This window comes from Lasioglossum baleicum, chromosome 7 (assembly GCF_051020765.1).
Source record: "Lasioglossum baleicum chromosome 7, iyLasBale1, whole genome shotgun sequence".
Classification (NCBI taxonomy): Eukaryota; Metazoa; Arthropoda; class Insecta; order Hymenoptera; family Halictidae; genus Lasioglossum; species Lasioglossum baleicum.
This window is the reverse complement of record NC_134935.1, coordinates 3,666,479-3,680,526: the sequence shown is the minus strand read 5'-3', so window position 1 is coordinate 3,680,526 and position 14,048 is coordinate 3,666,479. Positions and strand designations below refer to the sequence as shown.

General features: G+C 36.2%; 1 protein-coding gene across 4 annotated transcripts in view; it reads right to left on the bottom strand.

Annotated features, from left to right (window-relative positions):
* The window catches only part of Aldh-iii (Aldehyde dehydrogenase type III), a 43,271-nt gene that overhangs the window by 26,972 nt on the left and 2,251 nt on the right, over positions 1-14,048 (bottom strand). The window contains exons 1-2 of one of the 4 annotated variants that reach the window (XM_076427738.1): positions 10,731-10,907; positions 2,978-3,083 (exon numbers count right to left, since the gene is read on the bottom strand). In XM_076427738.1, coding sequence (XP_076283853.1) covers positions 2,978-3,083; positions 10,731-10,754 — 130 coding nt within the window. In that variant the 5' untranslated portion in view covers positions 10,755-10,907. Of the gene's footprint in view, positions 1-2,977; positions 3,084-10,730; positions 10,908-14,048 lie in introns of those variants that run through there. The other 3 variants (XM_076427740.1, XM_076427739.1, XM_076427741.1) reach the window with 3 other exon arrangements.

The following is a 14,048-nucleotide window of genomic DNA, read 5'->3' as shown; positions in this document are numbered from 1 at the left end:
AAACGTTAGTTGTACGCGATTTCGGTACGCATGTGCATTTTTGTGGATACTTGCATTTGTGAGGATTTTATTCAACATTTATGAACAGAATGGATACCATTTTATAGTGGTCTCGATTAAACTACTCATGTGAGAACAATTTAAAAGTGAAAGGGCATAAAATCCACTCTTGTGGATTTTAACAAGTAGGTAGGTTCAATGTCGTCCAACGATTAATTTATTAAACATTTTCACCTCGCTGGGGCCCCAAATGAGAACCAAGGAATGCATATACATCTGTCACTTGGTACGTGACTGTCGCGCGCCTCTATGACGCACACAGCGTACACTTAGGTTGGTCGAGTTGCCGTATTTTAGGCGGATTTTTAATTGTTAACAACTAAATAACGAAGTCGAAATCGCAATTCTTTTATTCTTCATTTTTGTCTTATATTATCGTGGAGAACCACCCCTTAAATTGTCTCCCACGTACAGGTTTTGCACTCCAAATTCATCCTTTCGCAAGTCAAATTCAACCTTATGTAAATTAATTTCATCTGTTTCTAAATCAATTTCAGCCTTTTGCAAATCAATTTCACTCTTCTGCAAATCAATTTCACCCTTTTGCAAATCAATTTCACCCATTATTTTTACAATTATTTTTTACTTATTTAGATTAAATTATATATTTATTTAGACAGACGTGAACGGTGTCGTTACTTCGTGGAAAACGTAAGACTCAATACTCAATACGCTTCAATAAATACATATGTACTTTCATTTTTAAAATTGATTAATCAGAAAATGGCTACAATGAATATACATACATATCCACACAGTTTTCATATATTAAAATGTTAATGAATTGGTAATTACTTTTAAATAAGTATTTGACGTATATCTTTCCAATCAATACAATTTTGGATTTCTTAACAATTAATTTACATATGATTTTTTTTACAAAAACTTACTTAAAAATACTTTATTTGTAAAGGGTGTATTTGACTTGAAAAGGGGTGAAATTGATTTGCAAAAGGGTGAAATTGATTTGCAAAAGGATAAAATTGATTTACAAAAAGGAGAAATTCATTTGCAAAAGGATAAAATTGATTTACAAAAAGGAGAAATTGATTTGCGAAAGAGTGTATTTGACTTGCAAAAAGGTGAATTTGGAGTGCAAAAGCTGTCGAAGAATCGGTATCGGATCGAACTATGCGACAAGGACAGACATACATAACATACCACTTCTCCAAAATTTGTTAATGATTAACAATTTAAGTATCAAACCTGCATAAAACTGAAATGGGAATGTAGCCAAGGCTTCATTTTACATTCTACAATCTTAAAAGTTCACCAATGAAGTCTTTAAAGTTAGTAAATTAATTATGAAAATGTTACTTGTCAAACTATTCGAGGTTATTCGCGAAGTTTCGTCACTTTCGTAACGCTAGAAAATTGTAGCCCCCTCAGCAAAGAAGTTTCACTTCAAAATTTTTGTTTTGCATAAAGATCCGCTGTCTACTAATCAATTACTAAACGTATCCATAAAATTTGAAAAATCATGGGCAATGGAAATATTTTAGCTGAGAAGAAATGTTTCATTTTCAAGTTAAAATAGCTCCGAGTACAAAGGTTTAAGAACACACAAAGCGTGCTATAAAATCTCTTGACTTTCGATGAAGTAGGGTACTTGACGGGAGTACAAATAAACAAAACAATACTGAAACTTTATTCTTCTAATTCTAAATATTCTTCTAAAAGCGCCCCAGGCTGCAAAAACGGAAATAAAAAGCTGACGAATGGAAAATTTCCACAGATTTTCTAGCAATGCTATCTGTGATGTGTTTTAAATGTTTAAAGAATTGTTTATTTATCTTTTAAAAATCAATCAAATTTCACAGATACTTGTGCAGACAAATTTTTTCTTTCATTTTCTTTCATTACATTATTAAATGTGTCGGTTTCTAATCAATTACTAAACATTTAGGTATTGTATTATATCAATTTCGCATCTATAAAATTTCAAAAATCATGGGAAATGGGAATAATCTAGCCATTAATAATAGGCTTTTCAATAATTGTGCTGCGCCAAATGGAAGCTTAAAAATCTTCTTTTACATAATAATCCCGAAGGAAATGATTGGATTATGTTATTGAGGTTGAGTTGTTGGTTTATGATTAAAATTGCTGTTGCTATTGAAGGATTCTTTTAAAAATTCCTTAGCCATGAACCATAGACTTCCAACAATTATGGAATAAATAATCACCGGTAAATAATGTGTTAACACTTTATCTACCGGAAGCCTATTACATAATAGGATTTTCAATAATTGTATTGTACCGAACGAAAGCATAGAAATTTTCTTTTACATTGCAATCTTAAATAAAACTATTAGATGGCGTTATTGAGGGTGACTTGTTAGTTCATAATGAAAATTTCTGTTGCTATTGAAGGTTCCATTAAAAAGTGTTTAGCCATATATACCATAGATATTTCAAAATTATGCACCGGTCGGTAATGTGTTAAAAAATATCTCCGAGTGCAAAGGATTAAACGCTTCAACGTGGTAACCGGAAAGGACCCAAGTTAGGATTTTAGGATCTGATAAATATGTTTCTTCTATCGATCGTATTTGCTGTTAATAAATGTTAAATGCTTTCGGCGCAACGGTTCGATCGTTTACTGCTAATTACTACGATTCAAATAAATCTTGAAGGGATCCAAACTATTTCGTTTGATAATTAGCAAAATTGCTTCATAATTAGTAGTAAACGATCGAACCGTTGCGCCGAAAGCATTTAACATTTATTTAGGATCTGAATTAGATTTTCCGTCAGACTGGCCGCGATGGAAGACGAAGCTGTCATGTCGCCGGTTCGAAATGTAAAAAGTGCATGACTATGGGAAAATAAACGGGTGATCTAACGTCGCTCTATGATCTTCGAAATGAACGGTGCCCGATTGACAACAGGCTGTGCAGTGTTTAAATTCGCTTACCAGATTCGATGTTCTCCGACGATTCCGGTTGAATGTCTATCCGACACTCAGCGCGGTTCGCGATCAGCTTTTCCTCAACGTCAGGCATGTTTAGTATCACTTCCTCCTGCGAAGAACAACACGGTTATTACATCGGAATCATTCGCTAGTTGCGCGTGTGTGCTGCAAAAAATAGTGACTACGATCAACCAGTGGCTATAGTTAGACGCTGCTGCTGCGAGTTTTATTTTGCGCGAGTATCCGCGATCGCCGGTTGACAATAAGATTGCCAGGCTGCGACTGACATTCTAACGATCATCGCTTTTGTCTCTCTGTTTGCTTTACAAGATCCATATGTTTGATCGCCTAACATCTCCATTTTGCCTGACCGGCGCGGCGTGCGATGAATTATTGATTTCTGCGAGATCTTCGCATTTGCCCGCGTCAAAGTAATCTTTCCACGCGCTGAGCAAATTTTCTATCCATGTATTCGTGATCTCTACGCATCAGTTGCACGCTATTATTGAAACACAATTTGTTTCATTCGCGGTCTCTCGTTAAAATCAATTTAGGCCTTCCGAGGTACGCCTAACCCCCTTTTTCACACGATAGATATGTTTCTCAACACACCGTGTAACAAAAAACTCTCCAAAAATTCTCTCCCTTCTCTCCCAAAAATCCGCCCCTTTCTCTCCCAAAAAATTACCCCAAAAAATGTAATACATATCAAAATATTTGTAACCCTCCGTAACCATTTAATTAATTAAAAAACATTAATTCGATATCTTCATGAGATCCTAAGAAAACAGCTTGTAACACTGTATCTGATACACTCTGTATATGGTCTAAGGATTAATCTACTGCACATGCACAGTAGCATATAGAGAATGCCGTGGTATGAAAACTTCTTTATTCTTCATTATTTTTTTATGGGACTTTCGCGAACTTATTTGCAGCATTTTTCTGATTAGAATGACGCTAAACACGATATGATTTGAACTGTATTTAGTGGTTTAATTGACGGTATGCAGTGTGTCTATCTCGGTTTTGTATCGATGACTTGAAAACTTCTGAGAACATGACCTTGAGGAAAAAAAGCATTTGCAAAGCATTCACCTTGTGATACCATTCACATTGCGTTAAAAACATTTGTCATGTCATGAAAAATAAAGGAAATATTTAGGTGGCTGCATTTAGGTGGACCAGCCTGTATGTATCTACTCATTTGAAACGGGAATTCAAATATGTAGATCAACTATGTTCATGGAAAATTTATCACTCATAAATAGCTGAATGCATAAGCTGTACACAAGCAAAAATTTATCTTCGCTTCTGCCATACATATACACTACTGTGCAAAAGAAAGAATCACTCAGAATAATTTACAAGATATAGTGACAAACAATATCTTTATGTATAAATTATATTGTACGATGATTGATTTATTGCATTTAAAGTATTAGATAATCCGCAATAACAAATTTTCAGAACTATTTAATTAAACAGCGGAATCCTTTCTCAAAACTTGCAGTGTTCTTATTTGAATCTTCTTGAATTTTGAATTTGTATTCTTATTTTTTACGCTCTTCTATTAAATATGGCCGGGTGCTTTTTTCTTTTGCACACAGTAGTGTATGCACCGATATAGCTCCCGTTCTGACAATCAAAAAACAAACTTCACAGTTCGGAATTGGTTTTCTGATTCGCTTCTAAGAATCCGCGTAAGTCGAGGACTTACTGTATTGAATTCGAATCATATTGTTTTCAGCAATAATATTTAAAATTGATAGTGAAAATAAAGGCAGAATACAAATATTTTCAATATTCTGAGAATATAAAATACTATGTTCAAAATTTACTGCATCAATTAAATATTTTATTTTTAAAGTTGTACGCATACTTTGCAATTATTCACTATTCACTATTTACAATACTATTTTATCCAGCTCTGGTGATTACCTCAACGTAAAAAAAGGCCCAATGTTCAGACTTTGACGTCACACGCGACGTAGTGTGCGTTACCACTTTCGCCAATATTTCGCTGAGCTGAAAATATGTGTGAAACGAGGCGTGCCTCTTACACACTGACCAATCGGTCCTGCATTCTCGACAAACTGACGATATTTAACCGCATCCTACGGTGGTGTAAATAGCAAGTAATTAAGCGGACCACAGTATCTAAACCAGTGTCTCTCAACCTTTTTTGTGCCATGCCCCACCTAAGTCTTTCTAAAATTTGTATGCTCCCTATGTAACATACATAATTTTTAATATTCAAATATAGAATTGTTCACTGAAGAAACTTATATGATAGGTTTTAGGAAGAAATGACTAGGGAATTTGAGGAAACACAGTAAATAAATTTTCAAAACACGTAATGGAGACATGAAATTCAAGGACGAAATAATTTTAATGAAAGATTTTTCTATGTTATTTTAAATAGAGATTTTATGTTAGCTTCCAATTTAGTTAGCTTCAGTCTCAAGTCTCCCGGTTGTGTTATACAGGGTGTCCCAGAACAAGTGTCGTTCTTTGAAATGGGAGGTTCCTTGTGCAGCAGTACAAGGGATATGGCAATTATTATTAGTGCATAACTATGTGTTGACAAATGTGAACAGTGATTGTGAGTGTGGAGAAATTTCAAGACACACATTTCGAAGCAGCAAATGGATTTACGGCTGAATACGTGAGTTTTTAATACAATCAGTTTCTGCTTCTTCTCTTTTTTTACGATAACCTCGTAAACTAAAGCCAATGTTGTTCAGAATAATGGTCTCGACCACATATCTAAAGCTCATTGAAATCGGATAGAAGCTAGTAGTACATCGATCCCATGGATTTACAAGTAAAGTTTCTCGCGATAATCTCGTAAACTAAAGCCGATCGCTAAAAAGTCTAAAGAGAAATGTTGTTCAGGATAATGATCTTGACCACATATCCAAAGCTCATTGAAATCGGAGAGCATTCACATAATCGAGAAACTCTTGTTCGTTGCGATGTCACGGCGCACAGTGGTGCGAGCAGGGCAAAAAATCAATTTTTCGAATGTTAGGTACATAGATTTTTCATTGCAATTTCGTTTACTATATAGTTGGAGTATTTAAACCAATAAAAATTTTTTATAAGTATCACTTATTTCTAGGAATAATATGACATGAAAGTTTGGAAAAAGGAAACCTGCGATTTTGGCTTATAAATGCGTCTACGTATAAACGCAGCCACAAGAATCTAAAACATTATAACACTTGAACAATATTATAATTTGATTGTGTTTATAATAGATGATTTATTTAACGTAGCTTTAATTAATGTAAGTGTCATTTATTTATCTAAAACACAAATTGAAAAAGAGCTATTTTGAATAGTAGAATTAAAGTTTAATTTGACATAACTTGTTTGCGCCAAAAAGCGCCAAGATAAAACTTGTTGCAAATCATGCAACACACTTTAAAGTACATATCCAACCAGGTTTTGGCTGCGAACTCCTGCGAACCTGGCTCTGCGACCAATTTTTTCTAACTATAGTCAGTCGCATGTATCCGTGTACGCTCTTTAAAACGGGATAACTTTTCTAAACTTTTACCAAACGATCTGATTTTTTGTGATCAATTAAATGCAGTTGTTTACTAAATAACGTGCAAAAAATTTTTTGAAAGAATAGCAATTACGTAAAAAAAAGCAGTTTAAAAATTTTTTTTATTTGTCCCCGTATAGAAAATTTAAAATATATGTTTAGTAGATCTATGTTAGTTATATATATACTGAAAATTTCATCGAAATTGATTAACATACACACGAGGTATAAGTGGTTAAAAGTGGTGAAAATCTTGGTATGTACACATATGTATGTACACAGCTCTTACGGCTCCTGGTCAGTTCCTGCATACGAAAATGCGAATATCTCGAAAACTAAAAGCGACCCCCCTATATTGGAAAAGGAAAAAGTTGTTCAAAATGTTGAAATCTATAACATATTTACATTTCATCAAAATTGGAGAACAGTAAAACAAGTAAAAAAAATTTTTAATGAAAAAATAAATTAATTAATAAATAAATAAATATTTATTTTCTTGCCACATAACCGTTGTACCTGTGGCATGCTTTCCACAAATTTTCAAGCAAATTTGTTGGATGGTTTGGTTTTTATAGATTTTTTTCCGCTTTTTGGCCATTTGGCACCACTGTGCGGCGTACCACCGACACTCGCTTGCCGGCGTGGCGCGGCGCGGCGGCCCAGGGCGCGCTCTGATTGGCCCGTGTTTTTCGTTAATAACTTCTAAACAAAGCCGCAGTTGACATTGGTGCAAAGGAAAATGTCTCTTAGAATGGTCTCAGGAACCTCCCATTTCAAGGAACGACACTTGTTCTGGGACACCCTGTATATCCAGCCGATTTTTTTTTCTTTAGCAGCAAATCCTTTATGGCACTAAATCCACATTCAGCTATTTAGCTTAAATAGCTGATAATAATAACAATAAAGTTGGAAATGGTAACAATAGTTTGGACAGAAGTTACGAGTTCATTTTCGAATTGCCCTCCTTAACCCTGGAACTGCGCTGTGGAGTCTCAGAAACCCAGAGCGTCATTAATTATAATGTGACATGCGCATGAGTGGCTTCTTTGCATTTTAGCACTAAATCTACCATCACCGGTCAAAATGACCGGTTCCAGATTCTTTATTTTACGATTACAGGTATAATAAAAATAATTTCATAAAAATGACTGCATAGATATCTTTAGTGGAGCACATATTACAACAGGAGCTGCACAAAGTCTAAATAGAATCAATCTTATCACTTTTACAAGGAAACATGTGTGTACCAGTTACTTTTAAGGCTCGGTAGGTTTAGTGCAGAGTTGTGCAGAATTACAATTGAATTACTCCAGCAATTATAATTACAAAGTAATTGAATTACATCGTAATTCAGTCATATTGTAATTTATAATTCATTCAAACTTCATTCCTGCTAAAATTACAATGTAATTCGTAATTGCAAAATTGGAGTACAATTATAAAATACTTTGTTGAATTACATTAATTACGAATTATGATGTAATTAAATTAAAATAAAAAATTAAAGAATAATAAAGTAATTGGTAAGAAGAGGTTGAAAAATCCATGTGCAGGTTTCAAACAGAATGAATTTATTATTTATAAATTTATAATATCTGAACAGAAATAACTTCTGCGTTACATATTTTTTCAATTTCAAACATAAACATGAAATAGCGTTACGTATTATAAACGAGGACGAGGAATAGAAACTACGCCGCACAGACATCAAACAAGTATATGAAAGAGAAACATAAAAAAATCAATTGCAAAATTTGCCACCGAACAGACAAACAGACAAACAAACAAGAAAGCGAGCTAATAAAAACGTGGTAAAATATATCGCACTTCTTCAAAGTTCTGAGCTATAGTTTGGAGAGCTGTATTTTAACTATATCGTATTTCAATTACACATCTGATTAAAATACTTGATAATTGACTTAATTGAAAGGTTTGAAGTATGTAATTCAATTACGACGTAGTTGAATGAATTGAAAGGTTTGAATTATGTAATTCAGTTACGACGTAGTTGAATTATTATATAATTGAAATACAATGTAATTCAATTGCATAATTGAATTACAATGTAATTGAATTAGCATAACTCTGGTTTAGTGTTAGTGAAACATCGAGGTGGGGTACTAAACCATTAAATATTCACATTTTCTGCTTTTCTTATTCTAAAAAGAAATTTTCTTTAAGGGCTCAAATAAAAAAGTTTTTAAAAATAATTATTTGGAAAATCTGTTTTGCATATCATTTCGTAAACCTATGCTTCTAATTGATGATAAAAAATCAGGTCGTTTGGTACAATTATAAAAAAGTTATTAGTTTTTAAAAGGTGTACGAATACTTTTTACACTCACTGCAAATAAATTTAATCTTGTTATTTTTATAATAACATACACAGTAGTCACTTTTGATGGTCGGTAGGTTTAGTGTTAAATGTGTCCGAATATCACTGTGATTCACCGTATGTTAACCCATTAATGTCCAAAGTAAAACTGCTTGTGAAAAATATTTTTTATACTATTTATTGCATCATAATAGAGTAGATAAAAGATACATGAACGAAAATTGTGAAAAATGTGTCTGACTTGGACATTACAAGGGTGTACTCGGCCGAGTAAAACGAGCAGATTGAAAATGAAATTGCATTTTCTAGGTGTACTCGTGCGAGTACAAAGGGTTAAATTTTATACAATGATGTTAATATTTGAAGAGATATCACCGGTACGTTTTCTCGGGTCAGCCTGCGTGAATCCGCGAAAGAAGCTTGACATTTATTAAATAGCATGATTTGTGACATTCACTTGCCATACATTCCTATTTGAACGGAGTTTAATAAGCCGAGCGGGTCATTAGGTGAGTACTTAGTATACACGTACGGTCGATGTGTTGGTACGTGAATGAACAGGCTCGGTTATATGATTGTCCCAGACAGGTTATTTTAAAAGCGAATAGTAGTTTCACTGTATTGATATCGAATGTTTCAATTACAGACGTAAGGCAGAAGTCTCGATTTTACAGTGCGTTGTCTGATGAACAAAAATAGAAAAATCAACTTCTTCATCAATTTCGTATTATTACTAATTAATTATATATTATTACAAATTGTATTATATACATATTATTTAAATTGTATAATATAGGGTGCGGCAAGATAACTTCCTTATTTGAAATGAGCGCTCTGAAGCTGATGAGAGTCCCAGGCGGGTGTGCGTGGTCTCGTTCGAGAGAGGGGATCCTAAAGTTTTGTCAACTTGTGTTTCAGTAGTCAGCATGCGTTGGAGTAAGGAGCAGCGTGCGTTTGCCTTAGAGGCCTATTTTTCCAACGGCCGGCCGTTCGGCGGTTTCAACCCAGCGCGCCTTCCGAAATCGCATCAATGTTGCGCCATTGAGTAAAGTCCCAGACCGGAAATCAATTCTGTTGTGGGTCACAACGTTCAGGGAAACTGGTTCTGTGCAGAAAAGAAGAACTGGAGATGCACGTCCCATCAGAACACATGAGAACATCGAAGTACCGAACGGCCGTTGGAAAAATAGGCCTCTAAGGCAAACGCACGCTGCTCGTTACTCCAACGCATAATGACGACTGAAACACAAATTAACAAAACTTTAGGATCCCCTCTCTCGAACGAGACCACGCACACCCGCCTGGGACCTCCATCAGTTTCAGAGCGCTCATTTCAAATAAGGCAGTTATCTTGCCGCACCCTGTATTAATTATATTTAAATAAATATAGTTAATCCACGCATACGAAAATCCAGGAGTAGTATCGGTAAGGTAGAGAGTGACATTAAAATGGTAAAAAATATTGTTTCGAGTCGCCAAAAATCCTTTTGACAATCATCATTTTAGTCAAGAAGGGGAACCTATCCTAAAAATTTTATTCAATTCGGAGCATGGACGTAATCGGAAGTTTAGCCAAAATTTGCCCCAGTCCGATTACTAGTCATAAAGAAGGTCTTTGTCCAGTTAGCACCTCGAATCGCAGCACTGTGCGCTGGTAAGATTCGTGGTCCTCGTACTCCACAATCTGCTTCTTCGAGCTGGCAAAGATCGTGGCCTTTGGCTGAAGGATAACGAGATTTCTTTTCACATCGCGTCGTTAGCAAACGTTTTTGTCGTGACACATGATGCGCGTCAAGAAGTAAAGTATTCAGGAAGGAAATTCACTTGGTAACTGCGATACACACGTCGTTTACATATGTACTTACGTAACGTAATGCGTTCGGCCACATTATCGCAGAACGACGAACCGTGTGTGTAATTTTATCACACAGCTGCAGGTGCCAAGCTCAGAGTCACGCGAAGAATCACCGACTACACATGAGGATCGACTCGCGCGCGGTGCTCGTGGAGCAGTGCGACAGATCGAAAGGACGATGCTGCCTTTCCCACAGCCGTGGCTAAGACTGTTAGCCGGATTGGTCCTTTTACAGAGCGCAATGTCCTTTTACAGAGCGAGATAGATTGTAAACAAACAACTATCATGTTCGTACTTTCGCACAGTGGGGTATTTCGCCCGAAAAGTCGGCAAAAAGTCGATTTAAAAATTTTTCGAAAATAAAAATAAAAATAAAAATAGGTTAGATTAGGTTATTTGAAAATTCTGGATGACATCTGCAATGGGAAGATTATGCGATCAGAATTAGTTAGGGTTAGGTGGTGGGGGCGGAGAGGGCCGGCCGTCGGGCCGGCCCGACCACGCATACGAAAATCCAGGAATAGTCTCACAGAAAAAATATACAGGGTGTCTTAAAGTTCCTTCAAAATCCGAAAATGGGAGGTTCCTGAGATCGTTTGAAGCGACATTTTCCTTTGCAAAAATCGCGGTAGGTTAGGGTTAGGGTTAGGGTAAGATGTTATTAACGAAAAAACACGGTCCAATCAGCGCTGCTACAGCGAACGGAGTCGAGTGACAAGTCCCGCTTAGCGTGGCGTCGCTGATTGATCCGTATTTTTCGTTAATAACTCCTAAACAAAGCCGCGGGCGATATTTTTGCAAAGGAAAAAGTTGTTTAAAATGTGTAACCATATAACATATTTAAATTTCATCAAAATTGGAGAGGATTACCTCTTTATATAATTATAGTTTTTTGCGAATATTTCGGTAACCGTTAATTTTCGCAAAATAATTCTTTCGGTTTCGTATTACCCTCCGCCCCCTTCACACGCGCCTAACACCCACCACCGCAGGCGTTGTCACTATACTAAACTGCCGCCGGATCAACAGAACACTGCCTTTTGCGTGAACACGTCTTACTAACTAAGTGTGAAGCACAAAACAACACATTTTCCAAAATCGTGACAGCGAACGGGAAGAAGTTGCTCCGACCACGGTCAAAATAATACTGCGGTTGTCACCTCGGTTTTTCTTGAATGGTTAAGGGTGGATTTAGGTGGGGAAATGTTACGTTTGTTAATTGGACGGGGGTGCGTCGGAAGTAGTTTAAGTTGAGAAGTGGAGAAACTGTCACAGAAATTCCTTTTGGTATTCTCTTCGGTCGTCAATAACGAGATTTATAAGGGTAGTCCGCTCGTCGCTTCGATGGGTCCGTCGCACGTGTTGTCCATCTGTCGGGATTGAAGATTCGCATGCGTTTTTTGTTTGCTATAACGTCCTTTACAGGTATATGTAGCGCCTAATCCGTTGGAGGAACGGTGAGGTACGGTAACATTCTATAATACAGGATTAAGATTCGTATAACAATGGATATAAGGTATTCTTTTATATTTTGCAACTTTAAATTTATAATTCGAATGGGCAGGGAGAAAATGACGTCATACGGGTTTAGCGGCGAATGTCCCTTTTTTATAAGAATCTGTCGGCGACGTGTGGCTTCTTTCAAAATTTTTCTCTTCTCGATGAGTAGAAGGTATTGATGTAAAAACAGACTTTAACAACCATTTTCTTTGTCATAAACAATTTTGCGGCAAGTTTCTTTTACAAATGTCCACCGATCTAGAGGTGTAGATTCACCCCTACGACTACGACGGATGACCATTATTTTTTATACATCCTGTACAATTTTTGCTGTCCGACGTAGTTTACCTTCTCTCTGTGTACTGCTATTCTAAAATTAACCATTTACACTCCTTTGTCGAGTGTGACTCGACATCGGAGAAAGGAAAAATCGGAGTCACTATACGTTTGGTATGTTTTCGTTAAAGTAATAGGGCGCGCTAAACTTCTGATGCGCACTGTAGAAGCGGACGCGAAAGACCGCCGCCAGTAAAGTAGGATGGAAAGTGAATATCTAACTGAAATCGGCGAATGCGAGCAGACCGGTTTCGTGGTCATCAAAATCACCAGTGTTCGTAGTGTCAGTAGAACAAGAGCGATAACGGTTCAGAGAAAATAGTTTGGATATCTCGGGGCGAAGGTTGCCGCGCGGACCGTGATGGTTGGTTTCGTGGAAAGTTTTCTTCGAACGCTTCTTTACACCGTATTCACGCTTGAAAAGTGGCGGCTGCGAAAGTTCCGGTATAGGCGCAATGAAAAAGTGAAATGAAACACCACGTTTTTGGTTCAATCGATTACGAGCGACAGTGTTGGTCGAGATGTTCGTCCTCTGATTTCAATTGCGATTGCGAACGAATCGCGAGCTTGTGATCGCTGATTTATTAGGTTGGCAACTAAATTCGTGATCTTCTTTTATTGTGTCATTATAACCTCATTCAGTGACCATTCCTATTAAACTGTATATCATTGGAAAGCTCTGAAGTTGCGATTAATTTGATAGAAAATACTCGTGCTTAAAAAATATATACAGGGTGTCCCGTAACTGGTGGTACAAGCGAGTGAAAAATTGAATCGAAAATGTAGAATAAAATGTTTTCATATGACGCTTTATTTTCGAAAAAAATAACTTCCAACAGTTCATAAATTAGACGAATTCTGGAAATCTGTCCATTGATCCATTGACAACGTTTACGAACAAGAATGGAGGTGATCTACAATGAAATCCGTCGAGCTGAAGCTGGTCCAAGTGCACGCGTACTCGATAAATTTTCAAACATATTTTTTGCGAAAATAAAGCACCATATGAAAAAATTTTATTCTACATTTTCGATTCAATTTTTCACGTAGAATCACCCCCTACTCGCCTGTACCACCAGTTTACGGGACACCCTGTATAAATGACTTTGTGTGAGAAAATGTGGAGGTCGCGAACTTAGTTGCCAACCTAATACAGTATGTATTACTTGAACGGTCTTCTCTGCCCGCAAGGTTCAAACGAGCTTGTCATCGAACGCATAACGTTCGCGAGTTAAAATAGCTCCGAGTGCAAAATGTTAACCCTTCACTGCATGATTTTTTTAATTGGGATGAAAAAATTGAAAGAAGGTCAGTTTTTGTGTTCCATTTAAGGGAAAAATATTTAAAGAAATTAGAACAACATTTTATCAAGTGAGATAAAATGTGTAGAATATAAGAAAACACATTCTTAGGTTACTATATACCAGATTTGTTAACTGTATCAGATATGATAGACTATGAAGCGAAGGGTTAACATCGCACCATACGATTT